We start from the raw sequence: 24548 nt of genomic DNA on the forward strand, positions 1-24548 counted from the left end.
TCTGGGGGTCTCCAGCCCCATTTCCCAGTGCTCCCAGTGCTCCCAGTGCTCCCAGTTGAGGCTGTCCCTGACTCTCTGGGGGTCTCTGGGGGTCTCCAGCCCCATTTCCCAGTGCTCCCAGTGCTCCCAGTTTGCCCAGTTGAGGATGTCCCTGGCCGACGAGCTGCTGGCGGACCTGGAGGAGGCGGCGGGGGAGGAGGAGGAGGCCGAAGGCTCCGAGGGGGGGGAGGAGCCCCCGATCGAGGACGTGCGGGAGGAGCCGGAGCCGCCCGAGGGCGCCGAGTCCGTCAGGAGCATCGCCAAACTGTGGGGCTCCAAGGGGGTGAGAGTGCGCCCAAATCACCCCGAAATCACCCCGAAAACGGCCCGAAAATATCCTGAAATTATCCTGAAATTATCCTGGAAAATATCCCAAAAGCGCCCTGAAAATCACCCCAAAAACGTCCTGATAATATCCTGAAATCACCTCCAAAATGTCCTGAAATCACCCCAAAAATAACCTGAAAATAACCCCAAAAATACCCTGAAATTATTCTGGAAAATATCCCAAAAGTGCCCTGAAAATCACCCCAAAAATGTCCCAAAATTATCCTGAAATCACCTCCAAAATGTCCTGAAATTACCCCAAAAATACCCTGAAAATAACCCCAAAAATACCCTGAAAATTATCCCAAAAGCGCCCTGAAAATCACCCCAAAAACGTCCTGATAATATCCTGAAATCACCTCCAAAATGTCCTGAAATCAGCCCAAAAATATCCTGAAAATAACCCCAAAAATACCCTGAAAATGTCCTGAAAATATCCCAAAAGCGCCCTGAAAATCACCCCAAAAATGTCCTGAAATTACCCCAAAAATATCCTGAAAATAACCCCAAAAATGTCCAGAAAGCGTCCTGAAATTGTCCCAAAAAATATCCCAAAAATATTCTGAGATCACCCCAAAATCACCCTGAGAATGTCCTGAAATTGTCCCAAAAATACTCTGAAATTATCCTGAAATTACCCTAAAAATAGCCCCAAAAAATCCCAAAAAAATCTTAAAAAATATCCTGAAATTACCCCATAAAATACGCAGAAAATTATCCTAAAAGTACCCCAAAATTACCCTGAAATTATTCCAAAACCATCAAAATAAATACCCCAAAATAGTCCTGAAAATACCCTAAAAATCCCCCCAAAGATCAAAACCCCCAAATAATCCCAAAACCCCCAAATCCATCCCCAAAAATCCCAAATAAACCCTAAAACTCCCCAAAAATCCCAAATAAACCCCAATAAATCCCCAAAAACCCCAATAAATCCCCCAAAAATCCCAATAAATCCCCAAAAATCCAAATAAACCCTAAAACTCCCCAAAAATCCCAAATAAACCCCAATAAATCCCCCAAAACCCCAATAAATCCCCAAAAATCCCAAATTAACCCCAATAAATCCCCAAAAACCCCAATAAATCCCTAAAATCCCAAATAAAACCCAAAAAACCCCCAAAAAATCCCAAATAAACCCTAAAACTCCCCAAAAATCCCAAATAAACCCCAATAAATCCCCAAAATCCCAAATAAAACCCAAAAAAAACCCCAAAAATCCCAAATAAACCCCAATAAATCCCCAAAAACCCCAATAAATCCCCAAAAATCCCAAATAAAACCCAAAAAAATCCCCAAAAATCCCAAATAAAACCCCAAAAAAATCCCAAATTTGGTTTTTTTTCCCCGCAGTTTGCTGAGATCATGCAGAAAATCGAGGAGTACATCGGGAAACAGCCCCGGGCGGCCGAAGGTGACCAAAAATCCCAAACCCAAAATCCCAAAAACCTCAAAATGCCCCAAATCCTGAATCCCAAATGCCCAAATCCCCAAAATCCCAAATCCCCAAAACTCAAAACCCCAAATCCCAAAAGTCCCCAAAACTCAAAATCCCAAATCCCAAAAATCCCAAAATCCCAAATCCCAAAAATCCCCAAAACTCAAAATCCCAAATCCCAAAAATCCCAAAATCCCAAAAATCCCAAATCCCAAAAATCCCCCAAATCCGGGATCCCAAACCCCAAAAATCCCCAAAACTCAAAATCCCAAATCCCAAAAATCCCAAATCCCAAAAACCTCAAAATCCCCCAAATCCTGAATCCCAAATCCTCTGAAACCCCAAAATCCCAAATCCCCAAAATCCCCAAAATCTGGGATCCCAAACCCCAAAAATCCCCAAAACTCAAAATCCCAAATCCCAAAAATTCCCCAAATCCCAAAATCCTCAAAATCTGGGATTCCAAACCCCAAAAATCCCCAAAACTCCAAATCCCAAATCCCAAAAACCTCAAAATCGCCCAAATCCTGAATCCCAAATCCCCCCAAACCCCAAAATCCCAAATCCCAAAAATCCCAAAATCCCAAATCCCAAAAATCCCCAAAACTCAAAATCCCAAATCCCAAAAATCCCAAATCCCAAAAATCCCAAAAATCCCAAACCCCAAAATCCCAAAAATCCCAAATCCCAAAAATCCCCAAAACTCAAAATCCCAAATCCCAAAAATCCCAAATCCCAAAATCCTAAAAATCCCCCAAATCCTGAATCCCAAATCCCCCCAAACCCCAAAATTTTGGGAGTTTTGGTTGGAATTTTGGGTGGATTTTTGGGATTTTCAGTTGGGATTTTTGGGAGTTCTCAGTGGGATTTTGGTTGGATTTTTGGGTGGATTTGATGGAATTTTTGGTGGATTTTTTTTGGGATTTTTGGGATTTGGGTGGATTTTTGGGATTTTTGGTGGATTTTGGTTGGGATTTTTTGGATTTTTGGTGGATTTTTGTTGGGATTTTTGGAATCTTTGGTGGATTTTGGTTGGGATTTTGAGGATTTTTGGGTGGATATTAGGGATTTTTGGCTGGAATTTTGGGTGGATTTTTGGTTGGAATTTTGGTTGGATATTTAGGATTTTTGGCTGGATTTTTGGGTGGATTTTTTTGATTTTTGGTTGGAATTTTGGCTGGATCTGATGCATTTTGGGGCCATTTCCCCGTTTTTGGGCAGTTCTGGGCCCGGTGGAAGCGGCCCCCGAGTATCGCGTCATCGTGGACGCCAACAACCTCACCGTGGAGATCGAGAACGAGCTCAGTGAGGAACCGCGGATTTGGGGGCATTTTGGGGCATTTTGGGGCATTTTGGGGGATTTTTGGGGACTTTTGGGGAAAATTTGGGGGGAATTTGGGGAAAAATTCGGGGGAATTTGAGGGATTTTGGGTGGAATTAGGGGGATTTTGGGGGAATTTTGGGTGGGATTTGAGGGATTTTGGGTGGAATTAGGGGGATTTTGGGGGGAATTGGGGAATTTTGGAGGGAATTTGGGAGATTTAGGGTGGAATTAGGGGGATTTGGGGGGATTTTGGGGGTGAATTTTGGAGGGATTTTGGGGAGAATTTGGATGGGATTTGGGGGTTTTGGGGGCAATTTTGGGAGGAATGTGGAGGATTTGGGGGGGATTTTGGGGAATTTTGGGGAAAATTTTGGGGGAATTTGAGAGATTTTGGATGGAATTGGGGGAATTTTGGGTGGGATTTGGGGAATTTTGGAGGGATTTTGGGTGGGATTTGGGGGATTTTGGGGGACTTTTGGGGAAAATTTGGGGGGAATTTGGGGAAAATTTGGGGGGATTTTGGGTGGAATTTGGGGAATTTTGGAGGGAATTTGGGGAATTTTGGAGGGAATTTGGGGGGATTTGGGGGATTTTGGGGGGAATTTGGGGGGAATTTTGGAGGGATTTTGGGGGGAATTTGGGGGATTTTGGGAGATTTTGGGTGGAATTGGGGGGATTTTGGGGGGGACTTTTGGGAGGAATGGGGAAGATTTTGGGGGAAATTTCGGGGGAATTTGGGGAGAATTTGGGGGGATTTTAGAGGGAACTTGAGGGAATTTGGGGGATTTTGGGGGGAATTGGGGGATTTGGGAGATTTTGGGGGAATTGGGGGAATTTGGGGGGAATTGGGGGATTTTTGGATAGATTCTGGGTGGATTTTGGGGGGATTTTGCATGGATTTTGGGTGGATTCTGGGTGGATTTTGGGTGGATTCTGGGTGGATTTTTGGGGGGATTCTGGGTGGATTTTTGGGTGGATTTTGGGTGGATTCTGGGTGGATTTTTGGGTGGATTCTGGGTGGATTTTGGGGGGATTTTTTGGGTGGATTCTGGGTGGATTTTGGGGGGATTTTGCGTGGATTTTTGGGTGGATTTTGGGGGGGATTTTCTGGCTCTGATTTTGGGGTTTTTGGGCTTTTTCCCAGACATCATCCACAAATTCATCCGGGACAAATACTCCAAGCGCTTCCCGGAGCTCGAGTCGCTCGTGCCCAACGCGCTCGATTACATCAGGACCGTCAAGGTGGGCACGGAAAGGGCACAAAAACGGCACAAAACCGGCAAAAAAACGGCAAAAAACGGCACAAAAATGGCTCAGAACATCTCAAAATACCCCGAAATGGCCTAAAACACCCCAAAATCCGCCTTAAAACGCCTCAGAAATGGAGCAGAGCGCCCCAAGAAGGGAAAAGAATCCCCAAAACCGGCCCTGAACCTAAACAGGGCACAAAAATGGCACAAAACGGCACAAAATGGCAGAAAATGGCACAAAATGGCACAAAAATGACACAAAAACGGCTCAAAATGGCACAAAACGGCACAAAATGGCACAAAATGGCACAAAAATGGCACAAAAATGGCACAAAACGTTGCAAAATGCCCCAAAAATGGCTCAAAAATGGCACAAAAATGGCATAAAAATCCCCCAAAAATGGCACAAAATGCCCCAAAAATGGCACAAAAATGGCACAAAATGGCCCAAAATGCCCCAAAAATGGCTCAAACATGGCACAAATTACCCCAAAAATGGCATAAAAATACCCCAAAAATGGCACGAAATGCCCCAAAAATGGCACGAAATGCCCCAAAAATGGCACAAAATGCCCCAAAAATGGCACAAAATGCCCCAAAAATGGCACAAAATGCCCCAAAAATAGCACAAAATGGCACAAAATGGCACAAAAATGCCCCAAAAATGGCACAAAATCCCCCAAAAATGGCACAAAATTGCCCCAAAAATGGCACAAAAATGGCACAAAATGGCCCAAAATGCCCCAAAAATGGCTCAAACATGGCACAAATTACCCCAAAAATGGCATAAAAATACCCCAAAAATGGCACGAAATGCCCCAAAAATGGCACAAAATGCCCCAAAAATGGCACAAAATGCCCCAAAAATGGCACAAAATGCCCCAAAAATGCCCCAAAAATAGCACAAAATGGCACAAAATGGCACAAAAATCCCCCAAAAATGGCACAAAAATGGCACAAAAATGGCACAAAATGGCCCAAAATGGCCCAAAAATGGCTCAAACATGGCACAAATTACCCCAAAAATGGCACAAAAATCCCCCAAAAATGGCACAAAAATGCCCCAAAATTGCCCCAAAAATTTCCCAAATCCCCCCAAACCCCAAACCCAGCAGAAAATGCCCCAAGCAGTTGAAATTTGAATTTTGGGGGCGTTTTACCGGGATTTTGGGGAATTTTGGGGGATTTCTAAAAATGATTTTGGGGGGAATTTGTGGTTTTTTGGGGGTTTGGGGATATTTGGGTTTTTTATTGAGTTTTGGGCCCCTTTTTTTGGAGTTTTTGGGGTTTTTTGGGGTTTTTTGGGGGGCATTTTGGGTTTCTTTTGGGGGGCGTTTTGGGAGGTTTTATTTGGGATTTTGGGGTTGGATTTTTGGGGGGATTTTTGGGGATTTTTGGGGGATTTGGGTTTTTTTGGTGGCAATTTGGGGCTTTTTTTCCAGATTTTTTGGGGGAGATTTTGGGGTTTTTTTGATTTTTTAGGGGTTTTTTTGTGGCTTTTTTTTTTGGTTTTTGGGGTTTTTGGTGGAGATTTTCAATTTAATTTTTTTTGGCTTTTTGGAATTTTTTTGTTCATTTGTTTCAACATTTCGGGTTTCTTTATTTTTGGTTTTGGGGTTTTTTTTTAGGGGGGGGTTTTATTAAATTTGGGGTTCTTGCGGGGAATTTTTGTGGCTTTTTTTTCCAGATTTTTTGGGGGGAATTTTAGGGGATATTTTGGGGAATTAAAAAATATTTTTAATTTCTTATTTCAGGGTTATTTCAGGATTATTTTGGGGAAATTTTGCTGCTTTTCCCCCAGATTTTTGGGTGGATTTTGGTGTTTTCTGGGGGAATTTGGGACCTTTTTTTTCCAGGTTTTCAGGTGGATTTTGGGGGATATTTTGGGGAATTTAAAATATTTTTTATTTCTTATTTCAGGGTTATTTTGGGATTATTTTGGGGAAATTCTGCTGCTTTTGCCCCAGATTTTTGGGTGGATTTTTGCTGTTTTCTGGGGCAATTTGGGACCTTTTTTTCCCAGATTTTTTTGGGGGCATTTTTTAGGGGATATTTTAGGGAATTAAAAAATGTTTTTTATTTCTTATTTCAGGGTTATTTCAGGATTATTTTGGGGAAATTCTGCTGCTTTTCCCTCAGATTTTTGGGTGGATTTTTGCTGTTTTCTGGTGGAATTTGGGACCTTTCATTTCCAGGTTTTCGGGTGGATTTTGGGGCTATTTCCTACGTTTTTAATGGGATTTTTTCGGAGTTTTTTTTTAATTCTGCCACGTTTTGAATTCCGATTGAATGCCCGATTTTTGGGGCGAATTCCTCAGGAATTGGGCAATTCCCTGGACAAGTGCAAGAACAACGAGAACGTGCAGCAGATCCTGACCAACGCCACCATCATGGTGGTCAGCGTCACCGCCTCCACCACCCAGGGGTGACCCCAAAATTCGCAAATTTCGGCAAATTTCGGCAAATTTGGGCGGTTTGGGGCATTTTAGGGGGGTTGGGGTCGTTTTGGGGGGATTTTTAGGGGGATTTTGGGGCGTTTTGGGGCGTTTTGGGGTCATTTTCATGGATGGTTTTTTGAGGAATTTTAGGGGATTTGGGGAAAATTGGGGGAATTTGGGGAAATTTGGGAAATTTAAGGGGATTTGGGGGCATTTTTGGGGGGCTTTTGGGGCAGATGTGGGGGAGTTTTGGGGAATTTTGGGACCAATTTGGGCGGGTTTGGGGCACTTTAGGGGGTTGGGGTCGTTCTGGGGGATTTGGGGGCGATTTTTAGGGGGATTTTTGGGGCGTTTTGGGGTCATTTTTATGGAGGGTTTTGGGCAGGTTTGGGGTCGTTGTAGGGGATTTGGGGAAAATTTGGGAAATTTTAGGGGATTTGGGGGCATTTTTGGGGGGGTTTTGGGGCAAATTTGGGCACGTTTGGGGCATTTTAGGGGGTTGGGGTCGTTTTGGGGCATTTGGGGGCAATTTTTAGGGGGATTTGGGGTGTTTTGGGGCATTTTGGGGTCATTTTTATGGATGGTTTTGGGGCAGGTTTGGGGTCATTTTTGTGGAAATTTGGGAAATTTTAGGGGATTTGGAGAAAATGGGGGAAATTTGGGGAAATTTGGGAAATTTAAGGGGATTTGGAGAAAATGGGGGAAATTTGGGGAAATTTGGGAAATTTAAGGGGATTTGGGGGCATTTTTGGGGGGTTTTGGGACCAATTTGGGCGGGTTTGGGGCACTTTAGGGGGTTTGGGGTCGTTCTGGGGGATTTGGGGGCGATTTTTAGGGGGATTTTGGGGCGTTTTGGGGTCATTTTTATGGAGGGTTTTGGGGCAGGTTTGGGGTCCTTGTAGGGGATTTGGGGAAAATTGGGGAAATTTGGGGAAATTTGGGAAATTTAAGGGGATCTGGGGGGATTTTTGGGGGGCTTTTGGGGCAGATTTGGGGGGGGGTTGGGGAATTTTGGGGATTTGGGGTTGTTTTGGGGGATTTTGGGGGGATTTTAGGGGATTTGGGTTCATTTTGGGGTCATTTTTTTGGGGGCGTTTTGGGGTCATTTTTATGGATGGTTTTGGGGCATTTTGGGGCAGGTTTGGGGTCGTTGTAGGGGATTTGGGGAAAAAATTTGGGAAATTTTAGGGGATTTGGGTTTATTTTTGGGATTTTAGGGGCGGTTTTTGCCGTTTTTGGCGTCCCCAAGCCTGATTTTGGGTTTATTTTTGGGTTTTTGGCGTCCCCAACCCCAAATTTGGGTTTATTTTGGGGTTTTTGGTGTCCCCAAGGCCAATTTTGGGTTGTGTTTTGGGGTTTTTGGGGGTGATTTTCGCTATTTTTGGCGTCCCCAGCCCCGATTCTGGGTTTGTTTTGGGCTTGCAGGCAGCAGCTGTCGGAGGAGGAGCTGGGGCGCATCGAGGACGCGTGCGACATGGCGCTGGCGCTGAGCGGGGCCAAGCTGCGCATCTACGAGTACGTCGAGTCCCGCATGTCCTTCATCGCCCCCAACCTCTCCCTCATCCTCGGCGCCTCCACCGCCGCCAAGATCATGGGTGAGAGATGTGAAATTCCCAAAAATCCCCGTGGAAATCCCCAAAATCCCCGCGAAAATCCCCAAAATCCCCGCGAAAATCCCCCAAAATCCCCGTGAAAATCCCCCAAAATCCCCGTGAAAATCGGCCCAAAAATCCCCCAAAATCCCCACGAAAATCGGCCCAAAAATCCCCCAAAATCCCCACGAAAATCGGCCCAAAAATCCCCCAAAATCCCCGTGAAAATCGGCCCAAAAATCCCCCAAAATCCCCGTGAAAATCCCCCAAAATCCCCGTGAAAATCGGCCCAAAAATCCCCCAAAATCCCCGTGAAAATCCCCCAAAATCCCCGTGAAAATCGGCCCAAAAATCCCCCAAAATCCCCACGAAAATCGGCCCAAAAATCCCCCAAAATCCCCACGAAAATCGGCCCAAAAATCCCCCAAAATCCCCATGAAAATCCCCCAAAATCCCCGTGAAAATCGGCCCAAAAATCCCCCAAAATCCCCGTGAAAATTCCCCAAAATCCCCGTGAAAATCCCCCAAAATCCCCGCGAAAATCGGCTCAAAAATCCCCCAAAATCCCCATGAAAATCCCCCAAAATCCCCGCGAAAATCGGCCCAAAAATGCCCCAAAATCCCCACGAAAATCGGCCCAAAAATCCCCCAAAATCCCCATGAAAATCCCCAAAATCCCCGTGAAAATCGGCCCAAAAATCCCCCAAAATCCCCGTGAAAATCCCCAAAATCCCCGCGAAAATCGGCCCAAAAATCCCCCAAAATCCCCGCGAAAATCCCCAAAATCCCCATGAAAATCGGCCCAAAAATCACCAAAAGTGCCCCAAAATCCCCGCAAAAAAACCCTGAAAATATCGGCCCAAAAATCACCAAAAATCCCCCAAAAATCCCCGTGAAAATCCCCAAAATCCCGGCGAAAATCGGCCCAAAAATCACCAAAAATCCCCCAAAATCCCCGTGAAAATCCCCAAAATCCCCGCGAAAATCGGCCCAAAAATGCCCCAAAAATCCCCGCAAAAAGCCCTGAAAAAATCGGCCCAAAAATCACCAAAAATCCCCCAAAAATCCCCTTGAAAATCCCCAAAATCCCGGCGACATCCTCCTGCTGCAGGGCTGGGTTGGGGCTCGTTTTAGGATTATTTTAGGATTTTTAGGATTATTTTTGAGGATATTTTAGGATTATTTTTGGGGATATTTTAGGTTTATTTTAGGATATTTTAGGATTATTTTGGGGATATTGTAGGATTATTTTTGAGGATATTTTAGGATTATTTTTGGGGATATTGTAGGATTATTTTTGAGGATATTTTAGGATTATTTTGGGGATATTTTAGGATTATTTTTGAGGATATTTTAGGATTATTTTTTGGGGATATTTTAGGATTATTTTTGGGGATATTTTAGGATTATTTTGGGGATATTTTAGGATTATTTTGGGATATTTTAGGATTATTTTGGGATATTTTAGGATCATTTTTGGGATGTTTTAGGATTATTTTAGGATATTTTAGGATTATTTTTGGGATGTTTTAGGTTTATTTTAGGATATTTTAGGATTATTTTTGGGATGTTTTAGGATTATTTTAGGATTATTTTTAGGATATTTTAGGATTATTTTGGGGTTATTTTATATTATTTTAGGATATTTTTGTCCATTTCAGAGGTGGCAGGGGGCCTGACCCCCCTGTCCAAGCTGCCCGCCTGTAACATCCTCCTGCTGCAGGGCTGGGCTGGGGTTCATTTGGGATATTTTAGGATTATTTTAGGATATTTTAGGATTATTTTTGGATTATTTTAGGATATTTTTGTCCGTTTTAGGTGTGGCAGGGGGCCTGACCCCTCTGTCCAAGCTGCCCGCCTGTAACATCCTCCTGCTGCAGGGCTGGGCTGGGGTTCATTTGGGATATTTTAGGATATTTTAGGATTATTTTAGGATATTTTAGGATTATTTTAGGATATTTTTGTCCGGTTTAGGTGTGGCAGGGGGCCTGACTCCGCTGTCCAAGCTGCCCGCCTGTAACATCCTCCTGCTGGGCGCCCAGCGCCGAACGCTCTCGGGCTTCTCCTCCACGTCCGTGCTGCCCCACACCGGCTTCATCTACCACAGCGACATCGTGCAGTCCCTGCCGCCCGTGGGTGACCCACATCAACCCCAAATCACCCCAAAATCACCCCAAAATCACCCCCAAAATCCATCCCAGAATCAGCCCAGAATCACCCCAGAATCACCCCCAAAACCCACACCAGAACCACCCCAAAATCACCTCAAAATCACCCCAGAATCACCCCAGAATCACCCCAAAACCCACCCCAAAATCACCCCCAAAATCCACCCCCAAAATCCACCCCCAAATCACCCCAGAATCAGCCCTAAAACCCAGCCCAGAACCACCCCAGAATTGCCTCAAAATCACCCCAAAATCACCCCAAAATCACCCCAGAATCACCCCGGAATCACCCCCAAAACCCACACCAAAATCACCCCAAAATCCACCCCCAAAATAACCCCCAAAACCCACCCCAAAATCACCCCAGAATCACCCCCAAACCCACCCCAGAACCATCCCATAATTGCCTCAAAATCACCCCGAAACCACCCCAAAACCACCCCAAATTCACCCCAAAATCACCCCCAAAATCCACCCCAGAATCACCCCAGAATCACCCCAAAATCCCCCAAATTCACCCCAGAATTGCCTCAAAATCACCCCCAAACCACCCCGAAATCACCCCCAAACCCACCCCAAAATCACCCCAAAATCACCTCAAAATCACCCCAGAATCACCCCAAAATCACCCCCAAAATCACCCCAAAATCACCCCAAAATCACCCCAGAATCACCCCAAAATCACCCCAAAATCACCCCAGAATCACCCCAAAACCCACCCCAAAATCACCCCAAAATCAACCCAAAAACCACCCCAAAATCACCACAAAATCACCCCAAAATCACCAAAAATCACCCAAAAATCACCCAAAATCACCCCAAAATCACCCCAAAATCACCCCAAACACAGAACCGCCGCAAAGCCCCCCAAAATCCCCCAAACACCCCCAAACTCACCCCAAATCCCCCAAGATACCCCAATTCTGGGGGGTTTTGGGCTGGTTTTGGGGCGATTTTGGGCTGGTTTTTGGTACGATTTTGGGGCTGATTTTGGGCTGATTTTGGGGTGGTTTTTGGGCTGATTTTGGGTTGGTTTGGGGGTGACTTTGGGGGTGGTTTTGGGGAGATTTTGGAGTGATGTTTTTGGGGTGATTTTGGGGTAGTTTTGGGGGTGGTTCTGGGGTGATTTGGGTGGATTTGGGGGTGGTTTTTGAAGTGATTCTGGGGTGATTTTGGGGTGGTTTTTGGGGCGATTTTGGGGTGGTTTTGGGGTGATTTTTGGTTGGTTTTGGGGAGATTTTGGAGTGATGTTTTGGGGCTGATTTTGGGGTGGTTTTGGGGTGGTTTTTGGGCTGATTTTGGGCTGGTTTTTGGGGCGATTTTGGGGTGGTTTTTGGGCTAATTTTGGGCTGGTTTTGGGGGCGATTTTGGGGCGATTTTGGGGTGGTTTTGGGGGTGATTTTGGGGCGATTTTGGAGTGATGTTTTTGGGGTGATTTTGGGCTGAATTTGGGGTGGTTTTGGGCTGATTTTGGGGTGGTTTTTAGGCTTATTGGGGTGGTTTTTGGGCTGATTTTGGGGTGGTTTTGGAGTGTTGTTTTTGGGGTGGTTTTGGGGAGTTTTGGGGTGATTTTGGGGTACTTTTTTTGGGGCGATTTTGGGGTGGTTTTTGGGCTAATTTTGGGCTGAATTTGGGGTGGTTTTGGGCTGATTTTGGGGTGTTTTTTGGGCTTATTGGGGTGGTTTTTGGGCTGATTTTGGGGTGGTTTTGGGGTGGGTTTGTGGTGGTTTTGGGGTGGTTTTTGGCCTGATTTTGGGGTGGTTTTGGGCTGATTTTGGGTTGGTTTTGGGGTGGTTTTGGGCTGGTTTTTGGGCTGGTTTTGGGGTGGTTTTTGGGCGATTTTGGGGTGGTTTGGGGCTGATTTTGGGGTGGTTTTGGGCTGGTTTTGGGGGTGATTTTGGGGCGATTTTGGAGTGATGTTTTTGGGGTGAATTTGGCGTGGTTTTGGGGCAATTTTGGAGTGATGTTTTTGGGCTGATTTTGGGCTGATTTTGGGGTGGTTTTGGGCTGATTTTGGGCTGATTTTTGGGTGGTTTTTGGGCTGATTTTAGGCTGATTTTGGGGTGGTTTTGGGGCTGATTTTGGGCTGGTTTTTGGGCTGATTTTGGGTTGATTTTTGGCTGATTTTGGGGTGGTTTTTGGGCTGATTTTGGGCTGATTTTGAGCTGATTTTGGGTTGGTTTTGGGCTGATTTTGGGGTGGTTTTTGGGGTGGTTTTTGGGCTGATTTTGGCCTGATTTTGGGTTGTTTTTGGAGTGTTGTTTTTGGGGTGTTTTTTGGGGTTTTTCCCCGCTGACCCCCGGTCGTGCAGGACCTGAGGCGGAAGGCGGCGCGGCTGGTGGCGGCCAAGTGCACGCTGGCGGCGAGGGTGGACAGCTTCCACGAGAGCCAGGACGGCAAGGTGACCCCAAAAACGCCTCTGGGGCCCCCCAAAATCGTCCCAAAGGGGGCAGCAATTGGGAAATCCCAGTGGGGTTTGGGTGGGGTGGGGTTAAATGGGAGGGAGGAGATCTAAAGTTGCCCTAAACCTGCCAAAAATCTTCATTAAATTTCCCCCAAATTCTCTCAAAATCCTCTCCAAGTCCCCCGAAACCCTCCCAGGACCTCCCAAATTTTGGAAATTGCCCCAAAATTGCCAAAAAATTCCGGGTTTTCCGGATGGGATGTGAGCTGATTGAGGAGATCGAGCATAAGGTCGACAAGTGGCAAAATCCCCAAACAATCTCCCAAAAATCCTCCAAAACCCCTCAAAATCCCCCAAAATGTTGGGAATTCCCTCCAAATTTTGGGAATTTGCCCAAAATCCCTGGAATTCACCCCAATTTCAGGTGGGCTACGAGCTGAAGGAGGAGATCGAGCGCAAGTTCGACAAGTGGCAGGAGCCCCAAAAATCCCCCCAAAAATGCCCTAAAAATCCCCAAAAATCCCCAAAAAAACCCCACAAAAACCCCTCAAAATCCCCCAAAATGTTGGGAATTCCCTCCAAATTTTTGGAATTTGCCCAAAATGCCAGGAATTCACCCCAAATTCAGGTGGGCTATGAGCTGAAGGAGGAGATCGAGCGCAAGTTCGACAGGTGGCAGGAGCCCCAAAAATCCCTCCAAAAATGCCCTAAAAATCCCCAAAAACCCCACAAAAACCCCTCAAAATCCCCCAAAATGTTGGGAATTCCCTCCAGATTTTTGGAATTTGCCCAAAATGCCGGGAATTCACCCCAAATTCAGGTGGGCTACGAGCTGAAGGAGGAGATCGAGCGCAAGTTCGACAGGTGGCAGGAGCCCCAAAAATCCCCCCAAAAATGCCCTAAAAAATCACCAAAAATCCCAAAAAAATCCCCCAAAATGTTGGGGATTCCCTCCAAATTTTTGGAATTTGCCCAAAATTTGGGGAATTGGCCCCAATTTCAGGTGGGCTACGAGCTGAAGGAGGAGATCGAGCGCAAGTTCGACAGGTGGCAGGAGCCCCAAAAATCCCCCCAAAAATGCCCTAAAAATCCCCAAAAACCCCCAAAAAAACCCCACAAAAACCCCTCAAAATCCCCCAAAATGTTGGGAATTCCCTCCAGATTTGGGAATTTGCCCCAAATTTGGGGAATTCACCCCAAATCCAGGTGGGCTATGAGCTGAAGGAGGAGATCGAGCGCAAGTTCGACAGGTGGCAGGAGCCCCAAAAATCGCCCCAAAAATGCCCTAAAAATCCCCAAAAATCCCACAAAAACCCCTCAAAATCCCCCAAAATGTTGGGAATTCCCTCCAAATTTTTGGAATTTGCCCAAAATTTGGGGAATTGGCCCCAATTTCAGGTGGGCTATGAGCTGAAGGAGGAGATCGAGCGCAAGTTCGACAAGTGGCAGGAGCCGCCCCCGGTCAAGCAGGTGAAGCCGCTGCCGGCGCCGCTGGACGGGCAGAGGAAGAAGAGAGGGGGCAGGCGGTCAGTAATTAGCCCTAATTAGCGTTAATTAGTCTTTATTAGTCCTTAATTAGTCCGTGATTAGCTCCTGGTTGTTCGGTGGTTGAGCGCTAAATGGGGTTCAGGGTAAATCTCGGTTCTGTTGTGATTAGCGCCCTAATGAAGGGGTGATTAAGGGTTAATTAATCCCTGGTTAGCCCCTAATTAAGCCCCAATTAGTCTCTGGTTAGCCACTAATTAATCCCCAATTAAGATCCAATTTTTGTCTGGTTAGATCTTAATTAATCCCCAGTTAAACCCTAATTAATCTCTGATTAGCCCCTAAATAATCCCCAATTAAATCCTAAATAATCTCTGATTAGCCCCTAACTAAGGCCTAGTTTGTCCTTGATTAGCGCCTAATTAATCCCCAAATAAGATCTAATTAATCCCTGATTTACCCCAATTAATCCCCAAATACAATCCAATTAGTTAAAGATTAGCCCCTAATTAAGCCCCAATTAGTCCCTGATTAGCTCCTAATTAATCCCCAATTAAGACCCAATTAGTCCCTGATTAAGCCCTAATTAATCTCCAATTAAGCCCTAATTAATCTCTGATTAACCCCTGATTATTTCATTATTAATCCTGATTAACCCCTAATTAATCCCCAATTAAGCCCTAATTAAGCTCTTATTAACCCCTAATTATATTGTTATTAATCCCTAATTAATCCCTGATTAATTCCCAATTAAGCCCTAATTAATCTCTGATTAACCCCTGATTATTTCATGATTATGCGCCAGTGGATTCCCAGTTAACCCCAAATCAACTCTGTAATTACCTCCAATTAACCCCCAATCAACTCCTTAATTACTCCCCAATGAATCTCTCAATCAACCCCTCAATAGCTCCTAATTAACCCCTAATTAGTCCTTAATTAACGCAGCTACCGGAAGATGAAGGAGCGCCTGGGGCTGACTGAGATCCGCAAGCAGGCCAACAGGATGAGCTTTGGGGAGGTAATTAACCCTAATTAACCCTAATTAATCCCCCCAAATCAACTTTTTTACCTTCCTGGGACCCCAAAATTTTATTTTTTACTCATTTTTTCCTCATTTTTCCAATTTTTAACCCCATTTTCCTCTCAGATTAAAGAAGAGGCCTGCTAGGAGCACCTGGGACTCCTAAACTCTCTTTTTCCTTCTTTAACCCAAATTTTTCTCACAAAACCCCATTTAAACACCCCCAAATCCCATTATTTAATCTATTTTTACCCATTTTTATTTATTTTTACCCATTTTTCCCATTTTTAATCCCATTTTCCCCTCAGATCAAGAAGGAGGCCTACCAGGAGGACCTGGGCTTCGGCCTGGGCCGCCCAAACCTCCTAAACCCATTTTTCCCCCTTTTAACCAAATTTTTCTCATTAAACTCCCTTTTAATACTCCCAAATCCTATTATTTTACCTTTTTTTACCTTTTTTGACCCATTTTTCTCATTTTTAATCCCATTTTCCCCTCAGATCAAGGGAGAGGCCTACCAGGAAGACCTGGGCCTCTTGGCACCCCTAAACCCCATTTTTCCCCCTTTTAATACAATTGTTCTCTTTAAAACCATTTTAATACCGCCAAATCCCATTTTTTTTTTTAGCTATTTTTACCCATTTTTACTTATATTTATTTGTTTTTCCCATTTTTAATCACATTTGTCCCTCAGATCGAGGAGGACGCCTACCCGGAGAACCTGGGCTTCAGCCTGGGCCGCCTGGGACTCCTAAACCCCATTTTTCCCACCGTTAACCTAATTTTTCTCACTAAACCCTTTTTAAACACCCCAAAATCCATTCTTTTACCTATATTTACCCATTTTTACATATTTTTCCCATTTTTTATCCCATTTTTCACTGGTTTTCCCTCAGATTAAGGAAGAGGCCTACGAGGCAAACCTGGGCTTGGGTCTGGGCCTACTGAGCCTCCTAAACCCCATTTTTCCCCCTCTAACCCCATTTCAACCCCTGCAAAATCCCATTTTTCATTTATTTTTTCCTGTTTTTCTCACTTTTCACCCCATTTTCCCCTCAGATCGAGGAGGACGCCTACCAGGAGGACCTGGGCTTCAGCCTGGGCCACCTGGGACTCCTAAACCCCATTTTTCCCACCGTTAACCTAATTTTTCTCACTCAACCCTTTTTAAACACCCCAAAATCCATTCTTTTACCTATATGTACCCATTTTGACATGTTTTTCCCATTTTTTATCCCATTTTTCACTGGTTTTCCCTCAGGTTAAGGAAGACGCCTATGAGGCAAACCTGGGCTTCGATCTGGGCCTACTGAGCCTCCTAAACCCCATTTTTCCCCCTCTAACCCCATTTCAACCCCCCAAAATCCCATTTTTCATTCATTTTTTCCCGTTTTTCTCACTTTTCACCCCATTTTCCCCTCAGATCGAGGAGGACGCCTACCAGGAGGACCTGGGCTTCAGCCTGGGCCACCTGGGACTCCTAAACCCCATTTTTCCCACCTTTAACCTAATTTTTCTCACTCAACCCTTTTTAAACACCCCAAAATCCATTCTTTTACCTATATGTACCCATTTTGACATGTTTTTCCCATTTTTTATCCCATTTTTCACTGGTTTTCCCTCAGGTTAAGGAAGACGCCTATGAGGCAAACCTGGGCTTCGATCTGGGCCTACTGAGCCTCCTAAACCCCATTTTTCCCCCTCTAACCCCATTTCAACCCCCCAAAATCCCATTTTTCATTCATTTTTTCCCGTTTTTCTCACTTTTCACCCCATTTTCCCCTCAGATCGAGGAGGACGCCTACCAGGAGGACCTGGGCTTCAGCCTGGGCCACCTGGGACTCCTAAACCCCATTTTTCCCACCGTTAACCTAATTTTTCTCACTAAACCCTTTTTAAACACCCCAAAATCCATTCTTTTACCTATATGTACCCATTTTGACATGTTTTTCCCATTTTTTATCCCATTTTTCACTGGTTTTCCCTCAGGTTAAGGAAGACGCCTATGAGGCAAACCTGGGCTTCGATCTGGGCCTACTGAGCCTCCTAAACCCCATTTTTCCCCCTCTAACCCCATTTCAACCCCCCAAAATCCCATTTTTCATTTATTTTTTCCCGTTTTTCTCACTTTTCACCCCATTTTCCCCTCAGATCGAGGAGGACGCCTACCAGGAGGACCTGGGCTTCAGCCTGGGCCACCTGGGACTCCTAAACCCCATTTTTCCCACCGTTAACCTAATTTTTCTCACTAAACCCTTTTTAAACACCCCAAAATCTATTCTTTTACCTATATTTACCCATTTTTACATATTTTTCCCATTTTTTATCCCATTTTTCACTGGTTTTCCCTCAGATTAAGGAAGAGGCCTACGAGGCAAACCTGGGCCTCCTAAACCCCATTTTTCCCCCTCTAACCCCATTTCAACCCCTGCAAAATCCCATTTTTCATTTATTTTTTCCTGTTTTTCTCACTTTTCACCCCATTTTCCCCTCAGATCGAGGAGGACGCCTACCAGGAGGACCTGGGCTTCAGCCTGGGCCACCTGGGCAAGGCGGGCAGCGGCCGCGTGCGCCAGACCCAGGTCAACGAGGCCACCAAGGCCCGGATCAGCAAAACCCTGCAGGTACCTGAGCCCCCCTTCCCCTTAATTAACCTCACCCGGCCCTAATTAGCGTCGTTAACTGTAATTAACGCTCCCCAGAGGACGCTGCAGAAGCAGAGCGTGGTGTACGGGGGCAAATCCACCATCAGGGACCGGAGCTCGGGCACGGCCTCCAGCGTGGCCTTCACCCCCCTGCAGGTGGGGAGGGGGTTTGGGGGGGTTTTTGGGGGGTCCTGAGGGGGTTTTGGGGGGTTTTGGGGGGTCCTGAGGAGGTTTGGGGAGTTCTGAGGGGTTTTGAGAGGGTCCTGAGGGGATTTGGGGGAATTCGGGGGGTCCTGAGGGGATTTTTGGGGGGATTTTGGTGGTGTCTGAAAGAATTTTGGGGGTTTTTGAGGGGATTTCGGGGAGACCAAAAACCCGGGACCCCCCAAAATCCACCTGGGACCCCCAAAAGGCACCTGGGACCCCTTAAAACCCCCCCAGACCCCCCAAAATCCACCTGGGACCCCCCCCCCCCCCCAAAACCCCCTCAAATCCCACCTGCGATCCCCCAAAATCCATGTGGGACCCCCAAACCTCCCTGGGACCCCCCTGACCCCCCCCCCAAAACCCCCAAAATCCCACCTGGGACCCCCCAAAATCCTCCTGGGACCCCCCATAAGCCCCCTCAAGACCACCCTGGAACCCCCCAAAATCCACCTGGGACCCCCCAAAATCCACCTGGGACCCCTCAAAATCCACCTGGGACCCCCCAAAATCCCCCAAAACCCACCTGGGACCCCTCAAAATCCACCTGGGACCCCCCAAAACCCACCTGGGACCCCTCAAAATCCGCCTGGGACCCCTCAAAATCCACCTGGGAACCCCCAAAACCCACCTGGGACCCCTCAAAATCCACCTGGGACCCCCCTAGGCCCCCCTCAAGACCCCCCTGGAACCCCTCAAAACCCACCTGGGACCCCTCAAAACCCACCTGGGACCCCCCAAAACCCACCTGGGAACCCCCAAGACCCACCTGGGACCCCCCAAAATCCCCCAAAACCCACCTGGGACCCCCCCAAAACCCACCAGGGACCCCCAAATTCTCCCCTCTCAGGGTTTGGAGATCGTGAACCCGCAGGCGGCCGAGAAGAAAGTGGCCGAGGCCAACCAGAAATATTTCTCCAGCATGGCCGAGTTCCTCAAGGTCAAGGGGGAGAAAAGTGGGGTCCCCACCCCGCCCTGAGACCCCCCGGGACCCCCAAATTCCTCCCCAAAATTCTGGGGGACCCCAAAATCCCCCCCCCAAATTCACCTCATTGCTTTTTATCCCTCAGAATTTGGATTTTTGGGGAGACTTCTTTGAATTTTGGGGAATTTTTGGGTTCTCAAGGTGACAAAATTGGGGTCCACACCCCCCCCCGGTTCCCCCTCACAATCCCCCCTTTGTGTTTCTCTCCAGAACTTTCTATAAATATTGATTTTTTTTTTTTTATTGGAGCGTTTTGGGGAATTTTGGGGGGGAATTGAAGGTGGGGGGTCCCGGATTTGGGGTGGTTCTGGAGCTTTTGGGGGTTCTGGGTGGGATTTGGGGGTTTTTGGGGCCTTTTTTTAATGGATTTTGGGGAGCCCCGCCCACCGGGGCCTGATCTCAGCCTCCTATTGGCTGACTCCACTTTGAGTGACATCTCAGGCCGTTGGCCACGCCCCCTGCGTGCGACGGGCGGTTATTGGTTCCCCAGCGTGAAAAATCAGCCAATAGATGAATAGAACCGCGCGTGGCCCCGCCCCTCGCGACATGGCTAGGCCAATCAGAAAAGGCGGCGCCCACTCCCGCCACGCTCTGAGTGACGGCGTTGCTGACTAATGAGAAGGAGCCTTGTACGCGCGGTCCCGCCCTGTGGGCGTGGTTTCGGCCGCATTCCGCCCCTTTTCCGCTATAAACACTGCGCCGCCAATGGGAATGCGGTGATGCGTTGATTGACAGCTCCGCGAGGAGGAGGGACCGCGCAACATTAAGTCACGCCTTCCTTTGATTCTACCCAATCACCGTGCGTCTTTCGGTGACTGGCGTGCGGTTCGTCCAATGGGCGTTGGGCGCGCGACGGGGCGGGGCGGGCAGGCCTGAGGGAGCCGCCGCCATCTTGGATGCCGCTGAGGCCGAGTCGGCTGTGAACGAACGAAGGCGTGGGGGGGGAAGGCCAAAAGCGGCGGCGGCCGCGACCCCCGCCGATCGCGCTGCTATCGCGACATCATCGCGACACTATCGCGACATTCCCGCCATTTCCCGGCCGGCCGGGAGCGCCTGGGCCGCCTCGCGAGCCTCCGGTGAGCGCGGGGAGGGAGAGGAGGGGGCGGGGAGCGGCGGCGGAGCCGGGAGGGCTCTGAGGGAGAGCCGGGGAGGGAAGGGGCTGGGGGGGTTCTATAGAGGATCTATAGGGGATATAGGGCAGTCTGAGGGGGTTATAGGGGATCTGTAGGGAATATAGGGTAGCCTGAGGCGGTTATAGGGGATCTGTATGGGATATAGGGCAGCCTGAGGGGGTTATAGGGTTTTATAATGGTTTCTAGGGGATGTGGGGCAGCCTGAGGGGGTTATATGGGATCTGTAGGGGATATAGGGCAGTCTGAGGGGTTCTATAGGGGATCTATAGGGGATGTACAGGGGACATAGGGCAGCTTGAGGGGGTTATAGGAGTTTATAGGGGATATAGGGCAGCCTGAGGGGGTTATAGAGGATTTATAGGGGATATAGGGCAGCCTGAGGGGGTTATAGGGGGTTATAGGGGTTTACAGGGGACATAGGGCAGCCTGAGGGGGTTATAGGGACCTATAGGGATTTATTGCAGTTATAGGGACCTATAGGGATTTATTACAGAAGACATAGAGCAGTCTGAGGGGGTTACAGGAGTTTATAGGGGATATAGGGCAGCCTGAGGGGGTTATAGAGGATTTATAGGGGATAGAGGGCAGCCTGAGGGGGTTTTATAGAAATCTAGAGGGGTTTTTAGGGGATCTAGGGCAGCCTGAGGGGGTTCCATAGGGGTTTAGAGGGTGTGAGGTATTCTGAGGGGGTTCTGCATGGGCCTATAGGGGATGTGGAGCATCCTTATGGGGTTCTCTAGGGACCTGTGGGGGATGTGGGGCAGCCTTAGGGGTTATGGGGGTTTGTGGGTGATGTGGGGCAGCCTTAGGGGGTCCTATAGGGGATCTGGGGTATTCTTAGGGGGTTATAGGGTTTCTATAGGGGATGTGGATGTGTTTGGGGGGGTTTATGTGGTATGTGAGGGGTTTATGGGGTTCCCTAGAGGGTTTATGGGGAGCTGTGGAAGGTTTTTGGGGTGTGTGAGGGTTCTCTAGGGGGTTTATGGGGTCAATGCAGGTTCTGTGCGGTTCTGTAGGGGTTAATGGTTGCTTATGAGGGTTCCGTGGAGCTTTTCTAGGGGGTTTATGGGGCGTCTGTGGGGTTCTCTGGGGGATTTATGGGGTTTATGGGGTGTCTGTGGGGTTCTCTAGGGGTTTATGGGGTGTCTATGGGGTTCTATAGGGGTTTATGGGGTGTCTGTGGGGTTCCATAGGGGGTTTATGGGGCGTCTGTGGGGTTCTCTGGGGGATTTATGGGGTTTATGGGGTGTCTGTGGGGTTCCATAGGGGGTTTATGGGGCGTCTGTGGGGTTCTCTGGGGGTTTATGGGGTGTCTGTGGGGTTCCATAGGGGGTTTATGGGGTGTCTGTGGGGTTCTCTGGGGGTTTATGGGGTGTCTGTGGGGTTCTCTGGGGGTTTATGGGGTGTCCGTGGGGTTCTCTGGGGATTTATGGGGTTTATGAAGATTCTTTGGGGTTCTCTGGGGGATTTATGGGGTTTATGAAGATTCTTTGGGGTTCTCTGGGGGTTTATGGGGTGTCTGTGGGGTTCTCTGGGGGTTTTTGGGGTGTCCGTGGGGTTCTCTAGGGGTTTATGGGGTGTCTGTGGGGTTCTCTGGGGGTTTATGGGGTGTCTATGGGGTTTTCTGGGGGTTTATGGGGTGTCTGTGGGGTTCTCTGGGGGTTTATGGGGTGTCTGTGGGGTTCCATAGGGGGTTTATGGGGTGTCTGTGGGGTTCTCTGGGGGTTTATGGGGTGTCTGTGGGGTTCTCTGGGGGTTTATGGGGTGTCCGTGGGGTTCTCTGGGGGATTTATGGGGTTTATGAAGATTCTTTGGGGTTCTCTGGGGGATTTATGGGGTTTATGAAGATTCTTTGGGGTTCTCTGGGGGTTTATGGGGTGTCTGTGGGGTTCTCTGGGGGTTTTTGGGGTGTCCGTGGGGTTCTCTAGGGGTTTATGGGGTGTCTGTGGGGTTCTCTGGGGGTTTATGGGGTGTCTATGGGGTTTTCTGGGGGTTTATGGGGTGTCTGTGGGGTTCTCTGGGGGTTTATGGGGTGTCTGTGGGGTTCTCTGGGGGTTTATGGGGTGTCTGTGGGGTTCTCTGGGGGATTTATGGGCTTTATGGGGTGTCTGTGGGGTTCTATAGGGGTTTATGGGGTGTCTGTGGGGTTTTCTGGGGGTTTATGGGGTGTCTGTGGGGTTCTCTGGGGGTTTATGGGGTGTCTGTGGGGGTTCTCTGGGGGTTTATGGGGTGTCTGTGGGGTTCTATAGGGGTTTATGGGGTGTCTGTGGGGGTTCTCTGGGGGTTTATGGGGTGTCTATGGGGTTTTCTGGGGGTTTATGGGGTGTCTGTGGGGTTCTCTGGGGATTTATGGGGTGTCCGTGGGGTTCTCTGGGGGATTTATGGGGTTTATGAAGATTCTTTGGGGTTCTCTGGGGGGTTTATGGGGTGTCTGTGGGGTTCTCTGGGGGTTTTTGGGGTGTCCGTGGGGTTCTCTGGGGGTTTGTGGGGTGTCCGTGGGGTTCTCTGGGGCTTTATGGGGTGTCTGTGGGGTTCTCCGGGGGTTTATGGGGTGTCTGAGGTGCCTATGGGGGTTCTAGGGGGCTTTGTGGGGTGCATGAGGGTTCCATAGGGGGTTTATGGGGTTTGTGAGGGTTCTGTGGGGTTCTGAAGGGGTTTTATGAGGGCCTGTGGGGTCCTCTGGGGGTTTATGGGGTTTATGAGGGTCCTGTAGGGGCTCTATGGGGGGTTTATGGGGTCTATGGGTTCTATAGGCAGTTTATGGGGTCCTATAGGGTGTTTTTGGGGTCTGTGGGGTTTTATAGGGGGTTTATGGGGTCTCTGAGGATTCCATAGGGGGTTTAGGGGTAGATGAAGGTTCTGTGGGGTTTAGGGGGGGGGTCTATAGGGGTTTATGGGGTTCTGTGGGGGTCTCTGGGTTCTGTGTGGGGTTTATGGGGTTCTATGGGTGGTCTATGGGGGTCTATAGGGGTTTATGGGGGGGTCTATAGGGGTTTATGGGGTTCTATGGGTGGTTTATGGGGTCTATAGGGGTTCTGTGGGGGGGTCTATGGGGTCTATAGGGGTTCTATGGGGGGGGTCTATGGGGTTTCTGGGGGTTTATGGGGTCTATAGGGGTTTGTGGGGGTCTATAGGGGTCTATGGGGTCTATAGGGGTTCTGTGGGGGGTCTATGGGGGTTTATGGGGGTCTATAGGGGTTCTATGGGGGTTTATGGGGTCTATAGGGGTTCTATGGGGGGGTCTATGGGGTTTCTGGGGGTTTATGGGGTCTATAGGGGTTTATGGGGGTCTATGGGGTCTATAGGGGTTCTGTGGGGGGTCTATGGGGGTTTATGGGGGTCTATAGGGGTTTATGGGGTTCTATGGGTGGTTTATGGGGTCTATAGGGGTTCTATGGGGGTTTATGGGGGTCTATGGGGTCTATAGGGGTTCTATGGGGGGGTCTATGGGGTTTCTGGGGGTTTATGGGGTCTATAGGGGTTTATGGGGGTCTATGGGGTCTATAGGGGTTCTGTGGGTGGTCTATGGGGTCTATAGGGGTTCTGTGGGGGGTCTATGGGGGTCTATGGGGTCTATAGGGGTTCTATGGGGGGGTCTATGGGCTCTATAGGGGTTCTGTGGGTGGTCTATGGGCTCTATAGGGGTCTATGGGGTTCTGTGGGGGTCTCTGGGTTCTGTGTGGGTTTATGGGTTCTATGGGGGGTCTATGGGGTCCTATGGGGGATTTAGGGGTGAGGTCAGGGGGGATTTGGGGTTCCTGGGAGGATTCTGGGGGTTCCTGGGTGAAGTTTGGAGGTTCCTTGGGGAATTTTGGGGTTCCTGGGAGGATTTTGGGGTTTCCTGAATGAATTTTGGGGTTCCTGGGTGAATTTTGGGGGTCCTGACGCTGCCCCTCCCCCCCCAGCAGGCGCCCCCCGAGGGGATGCCGAGAGCCCCCCAAGATGGCTGACAAGAGGAAGCTGCAAGGTGAGATCTGATTGGCTGGGGTGGGATGGGCGGGGTCACTGGAAGGCTCTGATTGGCCGGGACAGCCACAGGGAGCCTCTGATTGGCTGTAGAGTTCTGGGTGCGGTCAAAGAGAGGTGCTGATT

At 48.3% G+C, this 24548-nt stretch overlaps 2 protein-coding genes across 2 annotated transcripts in view; both read left to right on the forward strand.

Annotated features, from left to right (window-relative positions):
- Positions 1-103: 103 nt before the first annotated feature.
- PRPF31 (pre-mRNA processing factor 31) lies at positions 104-19450 on the forward strand. The gene is made up of 13 exons (XM_058822746.1): positions 104-322; positions 1720-1780; positions 3026-3109; positions 4273-4370; positions 6697-6803; positions 8242-8411; positions 10383-10540; positions 12888-12977; positions 14379-14506; positions 15414-15486; positions 17985-18113; positions 18192-18290; positions 19189-19450. Exons 1-13 carry the CDS (start codon positions 146-148, stop codon positions 19315-19317), a joined length of 1503 nt encoding a protein of 500 aa, XP_058678729.1. The 5' UTR covers positions 104-145; the 3' UTR covers positions 19318-19450.
- Positions 19451-20214: 764 nt separating this feature from the next.
- The window catches only part of CNOT3 (CCR4-NOT transcription complex subunit 3), a 31585-nt gene continuing 27251 nt past the window's right edge, over positions 20215-24548 (forward strand). The window contains exons 1-2 of the mRNA XM_058822739.1: positions 20215-20399; positions 24362-24423. Coding sequence (XP_058678722.1) covers positions 24399-24423 — 25 coding nt within the window. The 5' untranslated portion in view covers positions 20215-20399; positions 24362-24398. The remainder of the gene's footprint in view (positions 20400-24361; positions 24424-24548) is intronic.

The sequence above is a fragment of the Ammospiza caudacuta genome, chromosome 34 (assembly GCF_027887145.1).
Source record: "Ammospiza caudacuta isolate bAmmCau1 chromosome 34, bAmmCau1.pri, whole genome shotgun sequence".
Taxonomy (NCBI): Eukaryota; Metazoa; Chordata; class Aves; order Passeriformes; family Passerellidae; genus Ammospiza; species Ammospiza caudacuta.